The 22667-nt window shown below is 34.5% G+C and overlaps 1 protein-coding gene across 6 annotated transcripts in view; it reads left to right on the forward strand.

The window, feature by feature from the left end:
• Positions 1–22246, forward strand: part of PDS5B (PDS5 cohesin associated factor B) — a 181333-nt gene extending 159087 nt beyond the window's left edge. For 2 of the 6 annotated variants that reach the window (XM_021669282.2, XM_012465543.3), the window contains exons 25-35: positions 149–353; positions 2933–3047; positions 5135–5267; positions 5588–5707; positions 6677–6739; positions 7324–7469; positions 11177–11282; positions 16065–16504; positions 16595–16705; positions 19164–19302; positions 21348–22246. In XM_021669282.2, coding sequence (XP_021524957.1) covers positions 149–353; positions 2933–3047; positions 5135–5267; positions 5588–5707; positions 6677–6739; positions 7324–7469; positions 11177–11282; positions 16065–16504; positions 16595–16705; positions 19164–19302; positions 21348–21383 — 1614 coding nt within the window. In that variant the 3' untranslated portion in view covers positions 21384–22246. The remainder of the gene's footprint in view (positions 1–148; positions 354–2932; positions 3048–5134; positions 5268–5587; positions 5708–6676; positions 6740–7323; positions 7470–11176; positions 11283–16064; positions 16505–16594; positions 16706–19163; positions 19303–21347) is intronic. The other 4 variants (XM_021669284.2, XM_021669283.2, XM_021669285.2 and 1 more) reach the window with 4 other exon arrangements.
• The last annotated feature ends 421 nt before the right edge of the window (positions 22247–22667 follow it).

Here is a 22667-nt window from a genome sequence, read left to right on the forward strand (position 1 = left end):
CAACATCTCACTCTTGTGAGCAGTGAAGCAATGATTTTAGATAAACTTGATACTATTTACTTGTTTCTTTATAAAATAGCAAATTTTATATCTGAAGTTACTGTTTGCTGCCATGTGAATAATATCTGGAATAATTGTGTCTTTACAGGATGAATGCTATCAAGTAAGACAAGTGTTTGCCCAGAAACTTCACAAAGGCCTTTCCCGTTTACGGCTTCCACTTGAGTATATGGCAATCTGTGCACTTTGTGCAAAAGATCCTGTAAAGGAGAGAAGAGCTCATGCTAGGCAATGTTTGGTGAAAAATATAAATGTAAGGCGGGAGTATCTGAAGCAGCATGCAGCTGTTAGTGGTAAGAAAATGAAAAGGATACTTTTTCAGCCTGCTAGTTTCAGTTTTATAGAATACAACATGATAGGGGCTGGGTGCGGCGGCTCATGCCTGTAATCCCAGCACTTTGGGAGACTGAGGCGGGTGGATCACGAGGTCAAGAGATCGAGACCATCCTGGTCAACATGGTGAAACCCCGTCTCTACTAAAAATGCCAAAAATTAGCTGGGCATGGTGGCGCGTGCCTGTAATCCCAGCTACTCAGGAGGCTGAGGCAGGAGAATTGCCTGAACCCCGGAGGCAGAGGTTGTGGTGAGCCGAGATCGCACCATTGCACTCCAGCCTGGGTAATGAGCGAAACTCCATCAAAAAAAAAAAAAAAAGAATACAACATGATATATGATATTACTGTTAATTATTATTTGTAATTCACACTCATTGTTACCATTTTTTGATAACTGCTTTTCATTTACTATAAAGGCCATTAAAAATATAAATGCATGGATACTTAAATATCAACCTGTATCTCTTTATGTAAAGGACTAGATGGCCAAGGAAAATAAACAATAACATTAGAGGTACTTTTAATAGAATAATAAAATCTGTATATGTATATAGATTGTCTAAGCATGATCTTTTTTTAGTTGAAAAAAATTACAAGTCTTTGATCTTTGTTGTTCTCACCTGTAGCTGACATTAATATCAGGTGTTTGCATGCCTACTTTTCGTCTACTCACTTTACCCCATTGAGGTTAGTTGGTATGCTTCTTGACTTCTATGATTTGTTTAACAAACAGCATTAAAATCCATCCCGTTATTTCAGTCAGAAATCAAGAGGCATCATTCATACGGTTTTTCCCTCCTCTCATCCGTCACCAAATTCTGTTAATTCTTTCTCCAAATGTCTTGAACATTTATCTTCTACTCTCTGACCTTGCTGTATTTTCACCTAGATTGTTTTATACATTGCCTCCCTGTTGTAATTGTTCCCTTGCCTCTGACTCACCACCTGCTGTGTCACATTGCTATTAGAATTATCCTTCTAAAACAGATTAGATCACGTCAGTACCTTGGTTGAAATTTCCATTGATTCTCTGTTGCTCATGGGATAAAGTTGAAATGCCTTATCATAGCCCTTTATAGTTTGCTCTCAGCCTGAGTTTCAAACTTTCTGTCTGCTCCCTGTTATGTACTCTGTGTTTCATGAACTCTGGATTACTTGAAATTTGTGTAACAGTCTTTTTTCTCTATCGTCAACTCTATCTGGAAATTGCTTGCCACTTCCAGACAAACAAATGAACAAAACCAAGGAACATGGTTGGCACCTTTTGAATCATTTAAAATACACTTTTGAGTTTACCACATCACCGTTACCTCTTTCTTTTTCTTCCTTCCTTACTTTGGAAAATGTGAGGATTTTGCTGTCACATCCCGCCTCTGCTGTTTACCGGTTGTATTTTCGCAGGTTACTTAATCAGTTTTGCCCTAGTTTCCTTATTTGCAAAATTGGTATAATTATACTAATTGCTTATGATTGTTGTGAGAATTAAAAAATTATATACAGTGCCTGGCATAATGTATGACCCAAAGAACTACTCAGTATGTGTTAGCCATTCTTATTTTGGTGCACTTCCACATTGAAGTGTAGCTTCTGCCTCTGTTTATGCTTTAGTGTAACCTAGTCTTACTCATCTTTATATATTTAGATTTTAATATAGGCCTGGAACATAGTAAGCACTCAATAGCTATTTGATAGGATTTAATTTTAATTTCACTGAATTTTGAACCGTGTTACTTTTTTCCTTCCACGTCTGCCTCGAAATGAATGACGTTACACATAAACTATTCTCTATAGATTTAGCGATGGAAATAAAGAAAATTTGGTGCTTTATTGACACATATACCCAAGGTTAAAACATCCAATTTATATTTATATTTGGAAAATATGAAATATAAATGGAAATAGTCCAGAATTTGAGTCCCAGTCTGTGTGTACCCTGTATTAAACCAATTAGGATTACCATTCTGACCTCTCTAACAGACTATACTACTGTCAGCCAATATACAAAAATAATTGAATTAAAACTAAATAGCTGTTTGTTTATTTGAAGTGCCCTAGAAACTCTTGTCTGTTTCTTTATTCTGTTCTTCTGTTACAAATAGTATCAACCTCTTGTTTTAGTTCCATACTGACTCTGAAAAATATTAGATGTTACTGTTTTGCTCAGCAGCTTACAAGAGACTGTTAAACATAGGGTCACTCGTAATGGGAAAAATAGATGTTATATCTCTCACTCTTGAATATAATTTGTTTGGGTCACTTTTTCCATATGCATTTTAAAACTGAAATATTTGTTTCTGTACCCTTAGCCCATGGTGTATTTAGTAGGCTATTTCAGTATTGAACATGGTGGATGAATGGTAGACTGTTTATCATGTACCTCAACACAGGGTATTTCAATATATTTTTCTTCAAGTCATTGTGGTAAACTGTTGGGATGCAGAAAATATAGTATGAAAGAAAGAGTGTGTGAGATTTGGCTTCTAACCTGGATTTTTTTTTTCTTTTTTTCTTTTATCTTTTTTTTTTTTCTTTTTCAGAAAAATTATTGTCTCTTCTACCAGAGTATGTTGTTCCATATACAATTCACCTTTTGGCACATGACCCAGATTATGTCAAAGTACAGGATATTGAACAGCTTAAAGATGTTAAAGAGTAAGACTTTTTCCATCCCATTTTCATATTTTCTGAAAGTTATTTTTTCTCCCTAATGCTGATAATGGGATCTCAATTATAATTAGTTTATTGATGTATTTCATTTCTTAGGTTCATTTAAGGTTCTTTATTTGCTCTCTTGTCTTTCTTTTTTCATACCGTCTCTTTATATTGTTTTTAATATGGTTTCCCAAAACGTAATTATAATTAGTTATGTTTCTTTAGCAGCCTGGTGTTCCTTTTCTATTGAAGAAATTCATTCAAATTTCTATTTCATTTCTTTTCCTTCTTCCTTCTGAAGCTAGATTTTCATGTGAGGTGAATTAATAATGTCTCTTTTACTCATGTAGTAAGCACATTTTTCTTTGCAATAACTGTCTTCCTCTGTAGAAAGAGAATGGTCAATTTAACAAGAGCCAAGTTTATAACTGGGGAACTACTCCCAGTAAGTACTTCATTGGTGATTCTCTAACTAGAGTTTAAAATGTTTGCAATTCTTTCAGAGATTTTTGCTTAAAGATTGAAAACACTATATATATCTGGATGGGGAATAAGAATATAGTGATATTTAGAGAAGTCTTTTTAAGACCAGCATAATTCTTTAAATAAGCTCGAGACCCTGATCCTCTCTCAGTTACAATAAAAGATTACCATTGTGGTTTTGAATCAGCTAGTTTGTGATGCCTTTAGTTTCCTGTAATACTAAAATATTTCTTAATGTCTTAATTCATAGAAATATTTTATAGTTAAATAATTTGAGAAGCCTTAGGAGAATAAAATCAAGTTACTAATAAATTCTCATGGCAATAGAAAAGACGCCCTTTTTTCCTACTGCAGTTTCCTTTTTTTAAAAAAATAAGAAATTAGTTCTGCCGGGTGTGGTGGCTCACACCTGTAATCCCAGCACTTTAGGAGGCCAAGGTGGGCGGATCACCTGATGTCAGGAGTGAGAGAACAGCCTGGCCAACATGGCAAAATCCTATCTCTAGTAAAAATACAAAAAAATAAGCTGGACGTGGTGGTGTGCACCTGTAGTCCCAGCTACTCAGGAGGCTAAGGCAAGAGAATCGCTTGAACCTGGGCAGCAGAGGTTGCAAGTGAGCTGAGATTGTGCCACTGCACTCCAGCCTGGGTGACAGCGCAAGAACTCTGTCTCTAGTAAAAAAGAGAAAGAAATTAGTTCTATCAAAATTAGCTCTGTTGTTAGAGTGATAATAACTGTTGAAAACTTAGTCACCTCTCTCTGAGAACATTGGGTTTTTAAAAATAAATAAAACATCCTTTGGCATTTACTAGACACCTGTGATTGTATTTCTAAGTTGCCCCAGTGTAGCCATGCATGATCTCCATCCTATCAGGGAGCTACTTCAGAAAAATTTATCCTATACCTAAGTTTTTAAAGGCTATTTTTTTCTGTTCTAGAATAATCCCTTGCTTCACATTTCTCTCTTCCTTCTCCTGTTACTTTTCTCCTCTGTGTATCAACTATAACTTTGTTCCTTTCTCTCTGTGTAGTACATAGACAAAGCACTTTTCATTTTTTATTGAAGATTTTATGTAATTAACTTTAAAACTGAGCTACTGAAACTTTCTTTTTTCTCTTTTTAAGCACAGACAGTGCTTATAGTTGTCAGTCATGACCTTGTCCTCTCTGTTAATGAATATTCTTAATTGTTTACATTTAATAAGACAGTTATATTCTCTTGAAGACTTCCCATCAGAACTGTAGTCAGTCTTAAGTATCTGAGGCCTCACTTGATCCATGGCCCAACTATTCCTTTCATAGTCTTTAACTCCCTGTCATAGCTGGGGTTAAGATGACTTCATCCTTTCTACCATATATGTTTCTTCTTTAACCTGCCTCCTTGGAAATCTAGTGAGATCTTATAAGCTCATGTCTGCATTGTTGACCTGTTGTTACATATATGTGTGACATATTCTTTTTCCCTGCTAGTTTGTAACTGTTTTTTTTTTTCTTCCTGGAGTTATAATCTAAGTTGGTTATATTTAGAATTATTGTGTCTATATTTAGCAAAGGGTGATTTTCTTCTTTATTTCTCTACCCGCCCCCCCTCTTTTATTTTTAGATGTCTTTGGTTTGTTCTGGAAATATTAATGGCGAAAAATGAAAATAACAGTCACGCATTTATCAGAAAGATGGTAGAAAATATTAAACAAACAAAAGATGCCCAAGGACCAGATGATGCAAAAATGAATGAAGTATGTAATTCTTTGTAAATAATTATGGTTCCATGTTGATTTTCAAATATAGGTGTAAGGTATGAAACTTCTGTAGTATTTATAGGCAGCATCAGATTTTTCTATTAGTAATTAGAAATTAAAATTACTAACATAGAATTAGCAGTAATTTTATTACTAGTAAATGAGCAAAACCAATAGTGTAAGCTAAAATGCTTACACAGACTATTGCTTTGATTAGTTTACTGTTTAGACTGGATTCATGTTCTAAAATTATTCCTAGTTTACAGAGTCTAGATTGCCATCTTAAGTATCTGTTCTTAAAAAAAATACTATTGCAGAAATTGTACACCGTGTGTGATGTTGCCATGAATATCATCATGTCAAAGAGTACCACATACAGTTTGGAATCTCCTAAAGACCCAGTACTACCAGCTCGTTTTTTCACTCAACCTGACAAGGTAGTTACTTTACAATTTGTTTGTGTAAGTTGACATAAAATGTATTCTCAGCACTGGGTTGTAGGAAGACCAGGAAGGATCATGGAAAGATTGTTGTGAGTCTTAAGAATGTGATTTAAGATCAGAACCAGAATATGAGTCAAACTGGAGGACACACTTAAGGTTCAGATATTAGGATGATCTAGTGTTTATGTTCAGTTTTAAGACAGTCTTAGAGCACAGGCAGAAATGTGATCAAAGCATGTGAATTTGTGAATTAATGGCCATTTTTCAAAATGGGAAGGAGAGTGCTGATAGAGATACAGTCGAAAGTTAAAAGCCCTTTATTGGGATTTATCATTGGTTTGAGGAAACAAGCAGAGAACAGACACTGGAACATGCCTAAGACCCTGGGAATACTACAGGAGTATTATTCCCACTCTCCAAAAAACTCGTGTGATATGAGATGTAAAAAGTATTTTTCACAATCCCTCTTACTCCCTCATAATTTATTTATTTAATTCCTCATAATTTAGCTGAGCATATTGAGTAACAGAGTCTGGAAATGACCACTCTCCTCTTTTTGCTTTTAAATCAAAATGCCAGTTAAGACCTTACCAGTGTATAGAGATTTGGAACAGCCCTGTAGGATTGCTCAGTAACTAAAAGTGCTGTCACGCTGGTGTGAGCAGAGTAACAGGAGTATAATGTGGTCTTTCCCCTGAAGTGTGTTATTAAAGAAGCGTGTGTTTTCTTATGCACTCTTAGAGCTCTGACATGTTAGAGCTCAAATATGTTTTGTTAATATTAGAGTTGGCATGAGGTTAGTTTAAGCTTATTACAGTAGTTAAAATCAGTGACTGAAATTTTGTATTTCAAATGATAATTTAGTTTAAATTTAAAAACTGTTCTTTGCTTTGTTGGCTTTTGAACCACCTGATACATAGTGTTTTAATATTCACTGACTACTTCTTTCTCTCTTGCTTGTAGAATTTCAGTAACACCAAAAATTATCTGCCTCCTGAAATGAAATCATTTTTCACTCCTGGAAAAGTATGTTTGGAGAATCATTTTAATTTTTATGTGGTAGCTTATTTTAGTGTGATTATTGGCAGAATTGTGTTATTTTGTATTTCTTCAAAAATTTGTACATTCAAACTAGAAAATATAAGTATTAATTATATTCCATTTGCTAGTAAGAAATAATTATATTTACTAGATATATGCAAGCTGAAATACACAAACTTATTTTTTAGCTTGTAATAAAGTCCCAGGAGACCTGATTCTTAGACTTCTTAGGCTAATGTCAAGATGAAAAGTCTAAAAATAAAAAAGCATATTCGTATGTCTTTCCATGGCAAGTCTGATTATCTATTTTTATTGTTGATTATTCATTTCATTTGTTCTCTGTGTAAGCCATTTTCTCCACATAACTAAGAAATGCTGCTGTTATGCTATCTGTATAGTTTTTAATTTGTTAAAGTGATATTCAGTTTATACTTATTTTGCTTAAGGTAGACATATTTTTCATGATTTGTAAATAAATACTTTTGACAGAGATGTTATTTATAGTTCTTTACATGTAGCTTTCTATTGGCTTTAACCAAATAAAAAGAGATGTACATTTCTCGTTTCAGCCTAAAACAACCAATGTTCTGGGAGCTGTTAATAAGCCACTTTCATCAGCAGGCAAACAATCTCAGACCAAATCTTCACGAATGGAAACTGTAAGCAATGCAAGCAGCAGCTCAAATCCAAGCTCTCCTGGAAGAATAAAGGGGAGGTAAGTGCAGAAGAAATGCCACAATTTACATTTAAGGATTCCAGCAAAGCTATGAGATCTGAAATAACATAATCCAAAATGTTTCATGTCAGTAAGTGGAAAGTAATACATTATTTAATTTTTCCATTTAACATTGGTAGTCGCAAGTTCATATTCATTTGCTTGCTCATATTGGATGGGTGCTTCATCTTAGCCTTTCATTCTTTAGCTTGTTGGGGGTAATCTGTGTTAGTACACATAAAGTAGTTTCCAATCTCAGGTATAGCAATTGTAAGACTGTTATAGTGTATCTATACAATGGAATACATAGTCATTAAACATGATGAGGTCTGAGTTAGCATGGAAGAGTTTCCATAGTACATTATTGAGTGAAAAAGGCAGAGTATATAAAACAGCATTATGGACTCTTAAGTTTTGAAAGCAGATTTTATAGTAACATTTGTTTTCATATGCATAGAAAGTTTTTTGAAGAATATACAAAATCTTAACAGTGTTTATGATAACCTAGTATAGAAGGGAGGTTATTTTATATTCTTTGGTATCATTTGATTTCTTTCTATAGTACCATGTACATGTATAAACTTTTTTGTTTTAAAAGTGTGTTTTTGCTTTTTGGGGTTTTAAAAGTTTGACTTTTATTTTAGATACAGAGGGTACATGTGTAGGTTTGTTACATGGGTATATTGCATCCAGGTATTGAGTATAGTACCCAGTAGGTAGTTTTTCAGCCCACATCCTCCTTTTTCTATCTCCCTGCCCCTCCCAAGTATTCCTTAGTATCTGTTGTTGCCATGTGTATGCCCATGTGTGCTCAATGTTCCCTCCCACTTATAAGTGAGAACGTGCAGTATTTGGTTTGCTGTTCCTGTGTTAATTTGCTTTGGACTTGGCCTCCTTGCTGTGAAGTACATGATTTCATCCTTTTTATGGCTGCATAGTATTCCATGGTATATGCAAACTTCATTTTCTTCATCCAATCCACCATTGATGGGCACCTAGGTTGATTCCATATCTTTGATATTGTGCTGCATTAAACAAATGAGTGCATATGCCTGTTTGGTATACTGATCTGTTTGCATTTGGGACTATAACCAGTAATGGAATTGCTGGGTCAAATTGTAGTTCTGTTTTAGGTTCTTTGAGAAGCCTCCAAACCGTTTTCCACAGTGGCTGAACTAATTCACATTCCCACCAATTATGTATAAGCATTCTGTTTTCTCTGCAGTCTCACCAGCATCTGTTGTTTTTTTTGGCTTTTTAGTAATTGCCATTCTGACCTATGTGAGATGGTATCTCATTGTGGTTTTGATTTGCATTTCTGTGATGATGAGCATTTTTTCATGGGTAGCCATTTGTATGTCTTCTTTTGAGAAGTGTCTGTTCATGTCCTTTGCTCATTTAGTTTTTAAAATGATTCTTTTTTGAGAAAAAAATAAAAGGAAAATTAATTCATCCTTTCACTCGTTTTAGTATAAGTGCTTAGAGTACTATTTGTTAGCGCAGAGCATTGTATAGGGCTAAACTGCCACTGTTTATTGATTTTTGCCAAGTTATTATTAAAAGACTAGACTGTCTTTTTCACTGTTCATAACCAATCAGTAAAGAAGATAGGTGACATTTTAAAATCTTACTAAATTTCTTATAATGAATTAATTGTTGAATGATATATAGTATGATAGAAATGGAAGAAATTGCATTTATAACTTTTATTTGTTCTAGATTCCTGTATTAATGCATATTAGTGGCTAATACCTAAGTGACTCTTTAGTTATATCAGTTGGACATTTTCTAGCAAGTGGCCTCATAAATAACATGACCAGAAATATTTCCATCAACTCATTTTCTAAATTACTGGTTTTTCTCCTTGAATTCTTGGTTATAATCAAAGACGATCTAATTCACCCAGTCAGCTAGGCAAAAAGCCTCAAAATTGTGTTTGACTCTTCCTCCCTCTATATTTGTTTAGTTGCTAAGTTTTGCTAACTCTTTTCTACACAATGTTTTGTGCTTCTCTTTTACTGTCATCATTTAGTTCATTTCCTTTCTTTAATTATTCTTGTATTTGACTAGTTTCCTTCCTTATTATCTCAACTGTGTATGTTGTATCACTGCTAGATAATCTTTTAAAAATACTGTTGTTGTGATGTTATTTTTTTGCTCAGAGATCTTAATTGGCTTCTTTTGTTTGCTTTCAAGACAAGTATAGTTTTACCCTCTCCTTATCATCAATTTGTTATTCAACACAAAAGTGTCCTAATTTATACTTTTTCAATATAGTTTTCTTTAAACTTTTGTTTAACTTTTGACCAATCTGTTCTGTTACTTTTTTTCTTCCAAATTCCTTCAGTTCAGTGGGACTGTTTCCAGGGGAATAAAGTAGGTATGTTTGAGAAACCTGTTCGGTTGGAGAATGAGGGAAAAGTTATCAGAGGAAGTTGAGAGGTAGCCAGATTATGTCTGGACTTTGTGAACCATCATAAGGAATTTGGGTTTGATTTTAAATGCAACTGGAAGATTTGCCAGGGAGTCTAGCAATCTAATTTGTGGTGTTTTAAAAAAAATTGCCCTGATGATTTGTGCAGAATGTACTATAGAGGAGCTAGAATTGAGGTAGAAAAACCAGTTAGGGGTCAGCAAATTCTAATATATGGCAGGGGCGAAGAGGGAAGAAGATGGTAAATGTCAAATTCCAGATTTTTTTTTAAAGAGTTGTCAAGTGTAGTAATGATAAAGTGGAAAGAGTTGAACAAGGAGTTTGATGTGTAACTAACTGTGAACAATCTTAACTAACTGTGAACAATCAGCTGAGAATAACTACCTTTAGACCAGCCTCAGATTTATTTTGATGTTAGATGTAAATGATCTTGCTTATGGATCAGATGTGAAGTTAGGGAAAGGGAGGATTTAAGAGTGTATCCTGGGCTTTTTACCTGAATAACTGGAGAGATGGTGATACCTTTTACTGAGGTACAGAAGCCTTGAGGAGGAACAGGCTGTGTTTGTATGTGTGCGTTTTGGGGAGGTGGGAATAAGAAGAGTGTTCAACTAACTGTTTTGGCTACATTAAAGATCAGTTGCCTGTTAGAGTTTCATGTGAGGTGTTGAGTAGACAATTGGATATGTGAGTTTAGAACTCAGAGTAGCTGGACTGGAGATTGAGATTTAGAGTTCAACAATGTATGATCAGTTTTAAAACCTAGATAAAGATGAGACCACCCAGTACAGAAGCCTGGACCTTTATATGAATGCCTACTCTATGCCTGACACTGATTCAGGTGCTTGGCATACATTGGTAAGTAAAACTGACAAAGATTCACGCTTATATTGTAACAGGGGAAGGCAGTCAGTAAGTAATAAATGTAATAATTATAGTGTGTTGGGGGTGTTAAATGCTACAGAGAGAAGAAAAAATATAATAGGGTAAGGGACCAGGGCAGGTTGCAGTATAGACAAATCTAAATAGAATTTTGGTTTTAAAAAGACTTAGAAAAAAACTAGATTTAAATTTGTGTTGTTTTAAAATTTTCTCACTATATTAAATGAGCTTCATTGCTTGTTGAGTTGGTATTAAATATAGTAGAATAAAACTGGTTCATTTTTGAAAAGAATGAAACTTGTGCCACAAATCTGTAAAGCTACACTAGGAACAGAAAAAGCTTTTAAGGTTATTTGATTATAATAACAATTACAAATGTCTGTATTAAAAGGCTTGATAGTTCTGAAATGGATCACAGTGAAAATGAAGATTACACAATGTCTTCACCTTTGCCGGGGAAAAAAAGTGACAAGAGAGACGACTCTGATCTTGTAAGGGTGAGATATTTGCATTGATTTGGTAATAATATTAATAATAATTTTACTTTGTAAATAGTAATGTTTATACTGAAACCAGTTAACATGACTATCAAATTTGACATTTGATTTTATTTTAGTGGTTTTAATCACAAACTTGAGTTTACAATTATCCTCTACTATGTAATTTAAGTATATTGAATCTGTGCTGCTTGTCATTGTAATAAGTAATCTCAATTCTTCAGGTTTTTGGTATTAGGCTTGCCAGTTGCATACTCAGCTTCTTGGTGTTTGTTTTGTTTTCCTCATTTGCTTGGGGTTTCGTCGTTGTTATTTTTTTACATAGTATATTTAGACTTAGCCATAGAAAAGGGGAATGGAATGAAATCCTTAAAGGTTCTTTCATTTATTTCCTGAGCCTTTACTAAATAAGCTACTATTAAAGGTAGGAAATGCTATAGTTCTTGTAAAGTCCTTATTCAGTTTTTAAATCTTAATAGAAATGATAAAATGATAACTTGCATGATAGACACAGTTTGTGTTATTTTAAGACAAGTTTGCTAAAGTTTTAGTATAGACACAAAATACAGTTATGCCTTCCAACACAGCTCAGTGGACTTAACTGGGTTCATTTTGACTTTACTTCAGCTTCAGATCATTTCCTTCATAACTAATTAGGCTATCAGAATCAGTTTTCTTGTCTGTATGTAAACTATGGATACTTAGCTGGAAAGCTTTATCAGAAAAAGTGACTTAGCCCAAATGAATTGTTGCTGCTGTTTATTGTTAGGACTTTTGATTATGGTTATCATAATAATAAAAGTTAAAATGTTTGAATCTACTTGATTAATAGAGGTGAGAGGTTATCAGGTTGTCACTAAAATTGTTACTTTTGCTTTCTCTGAAATATTACTGCCTGTCTTGTCTCCCACTGGCCCAACATTACACATGCTAAGAAGTTTATTTTCTCTAGTAACTTATTTTGGCAGAGTGTTTGTTTCCACTTATAATTATTATTGTTATTATTATTTTTGACATGGAGTCTTGCTCTGTTGCCCAGGCTGGAGTGCAGTGGCGTGATCTTGGCTCACTACAATCTCCTCGTCCTGGGTTCAAGTGATTCTCCTGCCTCAGCCTCCTAGGTAGCTGGGACCACAGATGTGCGCCAGAATGTGGGCTAATTTTTGTATTTTTAGTAGAGATGGGGTTTCACCGTGTTGGCCAGGCTGGTCTCAAGCACCTGACGTCAGATGATCCGCCTGCCTTGGCCTCCCAGAGTGCTGGGATTACAGGCTTGAGGCACTGCGCCTGGCCAAGAAATAATTATTCTGAAATCTTTTTAAATTCTCACTATGTATACTGTAAGTTATGATGTTTATTGGCTGTTTAAAAATTTCATATGAGTAAAATTAAGAATTGATCACTTAGCCTGAAAAGAATCTTGTTATCTGGATTTACAGAAGAAAGATCCTTGAATTGGAAAAGATATTTCTGTCTTCTAGTCCTAGTTCTCACTTAGTGCAGAAATTCCTTTATTATCATTTATGAGAGCTGGTCACCACGTGCTTGAAAATGCTTTAAGCGGAGAGCTCATTATGTATTCCATTTGTTGGAAAAGTCAGCTAGGCCATTCATACCCATATCCTTAGTGTACTACACTCATACCCACACGGTATTCCACCCCCTAAAAGTTGGGAAACATGGTTTTTATTAATTCTTAATATTCTGTTATCCTATAAATTTGACATCTACTTCTATTTTTTGGGATATTGCAGAGCAAAGTCTACTCTGTTCTTCAAAGAACCGTTTTGAATTTTTGAGCTCTTCAGATCTATTGTTATAACTGTAATGGAGGCCTTTTGCTATCTGTTGTGGTATGTATAGTGTGTAACATTAGGTCCAGTTTTAGAGGTACTAGAAGAACCTTATTAATAAGCTAGTTTTGACTGAAGTGCTCTCAAAGAGATGAGCATTATGAGACACAAATTGAATTTAAAGACCAGTAGGTTATAATGAAAGAACATGGTCTCATTTGCTTGTTACCAGTTTCACATTGAAATTTCACAGCAAAGGAATTATTTTCCATATACATTTGTATTTAAATATTTAGCTTTATAACATATTTTCCCTATCTTTTTCTTCTCACCTTAATTTTATACTCCCTCTATTCTTAACAGTGCAATGCAAAATGAAAAATGAGAGGTTGTGGTGCTTTAGGAAGCTAGATTAATATTCTCAAGAAAGAAGACATTGGGTTTAATTTTTACCACCAACCTTTTCCAAAGCATAAAGGAAATCATCTACCTTTTTAGATCTTTGGACATCAAAAAGAATTGTAGCAATTAAAATAAGAAGTGACATTTTAAATTTAGTTTTAATATAACATTATTTTGCCTTCTCATCTTTGAGTAACAACAGTTAATTTTTAATTTTTGCACAAAACTCTTAAGTAAATAAAACAAGCTAAATCCAGTCATGTCTATATATTCCCCTCCCTAGAATATAAGAGCTTAATGTTACCAACCTTTTAATATAATAATAAATAGATAAACCAAAGGGAAAACTAAAACAAAATAATTTCAGATCATGCCAAGAGGACATAAATAAAACTTAAAATCCATTATTGACAAATATGAACGTTTAGTAAACTAGTACCAGAAGGATACTTCTTTAATGTGCTAAAAGTTTTGTCTATTTTAAATCAGTAGTCAGTGCCTTTCTTCTTAAAGGCAAAATACTTGAAGCATTCTTTTAAAAAATCAGGAACAAAACAAGCAACCTGCTGTCACCACTGTTTTTTAAAAATTTTTCTAAAATGTTTGACCAATTGTTATTTTTGTAATCTTATAAAAATAGAAGAAGCCATTGAAAATCTATCCCTATGTATATATATTTATGTTTATAACTAACATTACTCTGATAATTTTGCTTTGTATCATATGTACATTTAGGGGAAAAGGGATTAGTTTTTTTGTTACAAGAACCACTGCAACAACAGAGTTAGGTAGATTGATAGATTCATAGATTTAAATATAACCTTAACAAGAAATAGGGAGGACCTGTATGTAGAAAATCTCAAAACTGAGATAGGGAGGACCTGTATGTAGAAAATCTCAAAATTGGAAGACTTGAAGAAAGAGAAGACAGGCCACGTTCCTGTATGTGAAAAAGGAATGAAAAAGGATGACAGTTTTTTCCAAGTGAATATATAATTGTAAAATTCCAGTGTGATTTTGTTTCAAGTCTATGTGGAGGAATAAATAGATATAAAAGGAGGAAAAATAAAGGTAGGATCAGCCCTACCAGACACATAGTTATACCTAGTAAAAGATTGTGCTTCTATTATAATAGTCTACAAATATTTTGCTTTTTCAAAACATACAAAATAAAGGAAGCATTACAAATCAACGATTCTGAAATGGTTGGATGTGTCTTTGGGAGTGGAGAATCCAGTTTAGAATCTCATCTCACATTCTATTCTAGAACAATATACAATAATGTCTTAGTTAGCTCAGGCTGCCATTATAAAATACCACAGACTGGGTAGCTTAAACAACAGAAATGCATTTTCTTACCATTCTGGAGGCTAGAAGTACAAGATCAAGGTGCCAGCAGATTTGATTCCTGATGAGGGCTCTCTTCCTTGGTTACAGACGCCACCTTCTCACTGTGTTCTCACAGGGGAGGTGTGGGGTGAGGGGAAGAAGAAAGGCACCCAAGCTCTCTGATGTTTCTTCTTATAAGGACACTAATCTCATCATGATGGTTCCACCCTGGTCTCATGACCTTATCTCAACCAAATAACTCCCAAAGGCCCCATCTCCAAATACTGTCACACTGGGATTAGAGCTTCAACATACAAATTTTTTCTGGTGGTGGTGGCCACAATTCAGTCCATAGCAAATAAATAACACTTAAAGGCCAGACGGAGTGACACCTGTAATCCCAGCACTTTGGGAGGTCAAGGCAGGTAGATTACCTGAGGTCAGGAGTTTGAGACCAGCCTGGCCAACATGGTGAAACCCGTCTCTGCTAAAAATACAAAAATTAGCTGGGTGTGGTGGCACGTCCCTGTAGTCCCGACTACTCAGGAGGCTGAGGCAGGAGAATTGCTTGAACCCAGGAGGTGAAGGTTTGCAGTGAGCCGAGATTGCACCACTGCACTCCAGCCTGGGTGACAGAGTGAGACTCCATCTCAAATAGTAGTAGTAGTAGTAATAATAATAATAATAATAATGAAGTAACACTTAAAAATAAGCATAGAAGCATAGACAAAAGCATAGATGAATATAGAGAAAACCCACTAACACCCCAGTAATCAAAGCCAGCAAAGGACACAATACCAAGGATGTAATTAGGCAGTTCACACACAGGAAACTCAATTTAAAGTTAGAAAAAGTTACAGATAATTCGATAGTTTTTGTTTTTCTTTTCAGTGATTTTTGAAAATACAAATTGCTGCAGACTTTTTGGAAATTAACTTTGTATCATGAGTGTTCAAACATAAAATTTATTCTTGGGTCTCTGGAGAATTTCTTCAGTCTTCACGCTGGTTCACACATAAATTCTCTGAGTATAGACTAGGATTTTACTTTAAATGTGAAAGCCACTGTATTTTTGTTGTTTCTGTTGTTAATCAGTTAGTTATAACTGAAATAGTTACAATTCTGGTGTATTTAAGAGCTGTATACTTGAGGTACATGTTTAGGACAACAATAGATACCAGATTTTTTTTTGTTTCATTCCTCAAAATATGTATACTCACAGCTTCATAACCATAAATTGTGACTTTTTTTCCCCTAGCCTGAATTGGAGAAACCTAGAAGCAGGAAGAAAACACCTGTCACAGAACAGGAGGAGAAATTAGGTATGGATGACTTGACTAAGTTGGTACAGGAACAGAAACCCAAAGGCAATCAGCGAGGTCGGAAAAGAGGCCATACGGCTTCAGAATCTGATGAACAGCAGTGGCCTGAGGAAAAGAGGCTCAAAGAAGATATATTAGAAAATGAGGATGAACAGAATAGTCCACCAAAAAAGGGTAAGAGAGGCCGACCACCAAAACCTCTTGGTGGAGGTACACCAAAAGAAGAGCCAACAATGAAAACTTCTAAAAAAGGAAGCAAAAAAAAATCTGGACCTCCAGCAGCAGAGGAGGAAGAAGAAGAAGAAAGACAAAGTGGAAATACAGAACAGAAGTCCAAAAGCAAACAGCACCGAGCGTCAAGGAGAGCACAGCAGAGGTAAGCATGTGTAATTCTAAACTGCATCTATTTCGTTACTATATCATAAATCATAATTTGATGCTATCCACATTTGGGTCTTCCCCAAAGCAGAGCAGAATCTCCTGAATCTAGTGCAATTGAATCCACACAATCCACACCACAGAAAGGACGAGGAAGACCATCAAAAACGCCATCACCATCACAACCAAAAAAAAATGTGTAAGTTGTAAATATTAAATTTCAAACCAATTTCGAATTATTTTGCAAAAGTTCCTAAATTTATAAACATACATACTGCTGTATTTGAATTCCATATATTTAGCCCCATTACACTACGTAAGATAAAATTTTTATAAACTTACCTTGGTGATTGACATCCCAATCAACTATTTTGTACATTTTTATAGGTGTAGGCAAATCTTTATAAATGAATAACAAATAGTTTATTGTTTCTTATACAGACTTGATGATATCTAAAGAAATGATAAGGCATTTTTTAAAAAATCACCACACATTGACCAGGTTGCCTCGTCATTGTACGCTACAATTTTTAAAAAATGTTTCTCATTAGCACTTTTTCGTTTAAAAAAAGAAAACAGGTCTTACGCTTCTGCTTTTGTTCTTTGAACTTGTAGTAGGAAAGTAACAGGTACCGTTTTTCCTAAACTATGTCCGTAGAAATTATCACGTTGATCTCAAGTATTGGTCTCGAGTGTTTGACATGTTCGTCTCAAGGTTTTGTTTGTTTTCTAATCGAATTCATTTATCTATATCAACATGTATATAGTTTTAGATGTTCACACAAACACAATTATAACAGAGGTATAGTAACAATCTGTACCCCAAATTTTAAGGTCACGAGAATCAGCGCTGTAATTTGTAGATTTGACAGCATTTTTTCTCCTTAGTTATGTCTTCTATTTATCGGAAATTTAGCATACTTTTTCTGAGCGTATTCCCACCCATACATAATTACATCAGTGGCCTGACTTTTCAGACTTACCAACATACTGTCCTTAAATACTCAATTATCTTAGAGATTTTCCTATTCCTGTGTATTCCACAGGAAGAGGAAAAGTTGCCTGGGTGTCTAGCCAGTACTTCATGCCATCTTCCATGTAATTTTTCTGTCAGGTTAAAAGTAAAGGTAAGTACATTTTTGTGGTAGCTTTATAAATGTGTTTGGATTCAACCAAAGGAAATCACTATTTCTAAACAAAAGATTGTTAAGGAATCCTTTATTTAATAAAATATACATGATGTAACAATGAAATAACAAACCTCATAACTTTAGTTTGTTTATATTTGAACATGATAAAATTCAGGGTTTAAATGAATATTGTGTTCTCCTAAAATTACACAAATCCTCCTATGAAAGTTCTAAAGCAAACAAGTATTTCTTTAAAAAAAAAAAAAAAAAATCAGTACAGAAGATTCTGAAGCCTGTCTTAGAAGCCTATCTTCCTTTCGCTGGGAAACTCTTTTTAGAGCTAGTATAACATATATTAGGATTTGTCTCTTTATCTTGTTCTGACCTCAATGAAATTGAAAAGGATTGTCATTATTTTTCATGTAATTTCTATAGTTTCATTAATCCTGAAAAAGCAAACCAAGTAAAAAAATTGTTTGGTTTGAGCATGAGTTAAATAATACATATTTTGGATTGCTTATAGAAGTGATAAGTTATGTTTCTAATTTAAAAATAAATATTTATCAAGAGGGATCCATTTGACTTGATGGTTCTATTACATATTTTTGATGACTCCTGTGTTTCAGAGAGTAGTAGGTGCTAGGGACACAAAACAGACATGGTTCTTGTCTTCCACTGTCTAATGGAGTGAGGAAGTAACTCCAAACAACTTCAAAGAGTTGTTACTTTTTGAAAGTAACAATGAATTGATATCTTTAGAATAGTAGGGGTCAGACAGGAAGAGAACAGGTGGCAAGAACACTGTATTTGAAGTTTCTGAAGTGAGAAAAATCTTGGCAAAATCAGAAAGCTAAAGGAAGGCAAGGGTTTGCTGGATTGTAGTTGTGGGGAGTTAGGGACCAAAAAGGGATGAGAATGAACAGGTAGGCAAGGACCATCTACTGGTCCTTGTATACTGTGTTAAGGAGGTTTACAAGATTATTCTCAGCTCAGTGGGGAGTTCTGTAGTGGTAGTAAAATCGTCTATTCTTGTACTTTTAAAAGATAACTTTGTAAAGAGAAGATGTAAGAGATGGGAATGGTTTGAATTAGGTGGTAGCAATGGAGATGTGGAGAGAAGTGAATCGATTTGAGCTCTCTTTAAGAATCTGTAAGGCCAGACAAAGACTGGTACACTATATTCAAAGCAGAATTCCTTTCTGCTTTGAGCAGCTCATTAGACATTGATGCCTTTTACTGCCTTAGGAAAGATGGAAAGGAAAAGCAACTTTGAGTTATGTTTTGCATTCCTTTATGGGAAAGTCCAGTTACAGTTTTTGTTGTTGTTGTTACTTGGTAGATAATTTGTAAAATTCTATGATTAAACATTGGTTTAGGATTCAGAATATTAAAGAAATTTTCTTGTCTCGTAAGGTAATTGAGGGGAAACATGATGACAGTTGATGAAATACTTGAAGCATTTCTTCTAATGAGGTAATCTACTGAAAGATTGGAACGTTCATTGTATTTTATGTGTTTTTACTCTAGCCGTGTAGGACGCTCCAAACAAGCAGCTACTAAGGAAAATGATTCAAGTGAAGAAGTAGATGTGTTTCAGGGTAGCTCTCCTGTCAATGATGATATTCCACAGGAAGAAACAGAGGAAGAGGAAATTTCCACAGTAAATGTATGTGTTCAAAGTCTCTGTGAGTGGTGTGGAATATAAAAATAGAGTTGGGCTTACACATGTAATCCCAGCATTTTGGGAGGCTGAGGTGGGTGGACCACCTGAGGCCAGGAGTTCGAGACCAGTCTGGCCAGCATGGTGAAACCCCATCTTTACTAAAAATACAAAAAATAACCAGGCATAGTGGTGTGTACCTGTAATCCCAGCTACCTAGGAGGCTGAGGCAGGAGAAAGGCTGGAACCCGGCAGGCAGAGGCTGCAGTGAGCCAAGATTGTGTCACTGCACGCTAGCCTGGGTGACAGAGCAAGACTCCATCTCAAAAAAAAAAAAAAAAAAAACAACTTTTTTTTGAGTTGGTAAATATTTGGTTAGATCATTTAGTACTTGTTGTTTGTTATAATTCTAAGTATTTGTATATTTTTCTTCATTAATTTATAGCATTGTTTTATCTACCAGCTTGGATAATGGAGAACATCTTTTATGGAAACCTGAAACTAAGTGAATAGGTGTAGCTGAGTGAGAATGTAAATGTTAAGTATGAACTGAATGTAGAGCATTCTAATATTGACACTTTAAACATTTAAGTTGTACCTTGATTTTAGGTTGCTGATACCTGTTAAGTATACTGTTGTTTATATTTTGCAACTCTGTTCAGTATTTCTATTTGGGTTTCATAATAGAAATTACAAGTTAGTTACACAGAATAAAATCAGCCTTTGGAATTGAAGTATGAGCTGAATGAGAATCCATAAAATTGGTAATACATACTTACTTTGCAAAAGTAGGGATGTATTACTTCCTGACTTTTTTAAAAAAGTTTTTGTTTTTGAGACAGAGTCTCACTCTGTCACCCAGGCTGGAGTGCAGTGGCAAACGATCTGGTCTCATTGCAACCTCCACCTCCCACATTCAAGCAATTCTCCTGCCTCAGCCTCCCGAGTAGCTGAGATTACAGGCCATTGTCACCACATCTGGCTAATTTTTGTATTTTTAGTAGAGACAGGGTCTTACCATGTTGGTCAGGCTCGAACTCCTGACCTCAGGTGATCTGCCTGCTGGGCCTTCCAAAGTGCAGGCATGAACCACTGCACCCGGCCCTTCCTGACTTTTAAAATAATAAATAAATAAATAACTTTACCAGTTAATACAACTCAGATAGTTCTCTTAGGAAAAAATATAATACATTTAAGTAGGAGTTCTTCTTTTGATGTACTAATGCTGAACTTTTAGATCTGCTCAGCCAGCCATCTTTGTTTGAGAAACCCAAGCTCTGTAATCAAGTCTCAGAATTGGTCTCTGCTGTTCTGTCCTATTTAATGGAATCAGAACTCCTATCTGTACCAGGATTCATTTTTGTGAATGAGTAAATTAAGTACACAGGAAAAAATGCTCAATTGTGGTCTCAAATTAGTTTAGCTTATTCCTTTAAGGGTTTTAGGGGGACATCAAAGTAAGGCTGAAGAGTCAACGATTGATGTCTTCATCAGAAAAAAACTACAAAGTAAATTAAAACCCTGTCTTTTTTATATTCTTGTTAATACTGACATTTTTTGATCTAACGTCTTGTGCTTTCATTAGTGCTTGCCAGTTAGTATGTTTGAAATTTAGGTTATTTTACTGTATTGATAGTTGGTTATGATCCAAACTCAGTAACTACTTTTCCAGAAAGATAATGTAAGTTCATAAATCTGAAATGTTTTCATTTACCACATGAAATATAAGTAGAAAGATGATTAATCTGTTTGCAGTTATTTTTCTTGCTGTGAACATTGACTTCTGTTCATTTCTCTTTAAAATTATTAGATAGAAAAAATAATTTTTTCTTTTGCCGTTCTGGGAAAGTCTATGAGCATTTAAGGGTTCAAATATTATAGAAGTCTAAATATATGATGCCAAGGCAGAAAGCAAAGATAAAAAATTTCAGGGAAAGGAAAGCAAAGGAAATCAGGAACAAATGAGAAAAAAGATTGGTTAAAAATGATTACTGCATGTCTTATATACATATACTCATTTTAATTAAGCATCTGATGACTTTCCTTTTAAGGTACGACGGCGAAGTGTTAAAAGGGAACGACGATGAACAAATGTAATTAATAACTTTCTCTGTGAAAGCTTTGGAAAAATCTTTTTTTTTTTTTTGGGTCAAGCTTGAGGCCGAATAAAGCCTTTGATGCACAAAATGGGACTGCTGAAGATTGGACAGTTGGACCTTACTTTGGTGACCCCATACTTTTGTGGTCACATGCTTTAGCCATACGCATGGTAACATTGACTATGGAGTCTTGTGAAAGTGTAATGTGCGATGGCTATGTAGACATAAAGAAGAAACTTGTAAATATTTTTTCTTTTTTTAATGTTTCTGACTTCTAAAGTGCTTGTATAGCTTTTATCTGCGGCTTTAAACTGACAGTACCCAGCTGTTTATTGGATCTATTAATTTGAAAAGAATTTGTTAGGATAGATCTTAAGCAGTAATCTGTCAGTGTTTGTATTTGTATTCTCTGCAATTTTACTGTGAAAAAAAGTTTGTTTGTTTTTTTTTCAACAATTGGTGTCATTTTGTTGATGTCACTATTTGTTGGAGAGTTAAATGGTCTCTTCACCTTGTGTATCTTACCTAGTGTTTACTCCTGGGCACCCTTAATCTTCAGAGGTGCTAAATTGTCTGCCATTACACCCGGAAAGATGCCTCTGATAGGAGGACAACCATGCGAATTGTGAAATAGTCCTGAAGTTGTTTGATTACTTTACACCTCAGTATTGATTGGTCCCAGAATTTTCTGGCCTTTCATGGCAATGAAAATTTTAAGAAGAATGATTTAAAATATTTTAATGTTAAAGAGTGTGTTATAAAATAATGTACTGAATTCTTTATCCCCTTTTATCATCCCTTTCAGTTTTTATTAATCTACTGTATCAATAAAATTCTGTAATTTGAATGAGTTTTTAATAGTCTAGAATGTTATTGTGTATAGATATTTCCTCTTGAACATTATGTTCAGAAAATGCAAATTATTACACTATAATATAAAATCTGATATATACACTTAGAAAAATTTCAGCTCTCCATAATAGTGTAAAGTTAATCAGAAAGAAAAAATTTTATTGATGCAGTGTGTCTTTATGAAGCTGTTCTTGAAAGCCAAGTGTTTTGTATTTTATAGTGAGTTGCATGTTTATGAAAAAAAGTGCTGAAATGGGATGTGCTCTTTTCTGTAAATTCATATTTAGCCATAGTATATGATAGATTGCCCCATAACATAGTTTTTCATCAAGAGTTTATTATTGTACTTTATTTTGGAGCCAAAAAATTGATTCTGGGGGGTGGGGGCAGGGTAGAAGTGGTATATCCAACTGTATCAGC

The sequence above is a fragment of the Aotus nancymaae genome, unplaced genomic scaffold, assembly GCF_030222135.1.
Source record: "Aotus nancymaae isolate 86718 unplaced genomic scaffold, 86718_ANA_hifiasm-v0.15.2.pri h1tg000043l, whole genome shotgun sequence".
Classification (NCBI taxonomy): domain Eukaryota; kingdom Metazoa; phylum Chordata; class Mammalia; order Primates; family Aotidae; genus Aotus; species Aotus nancymaae.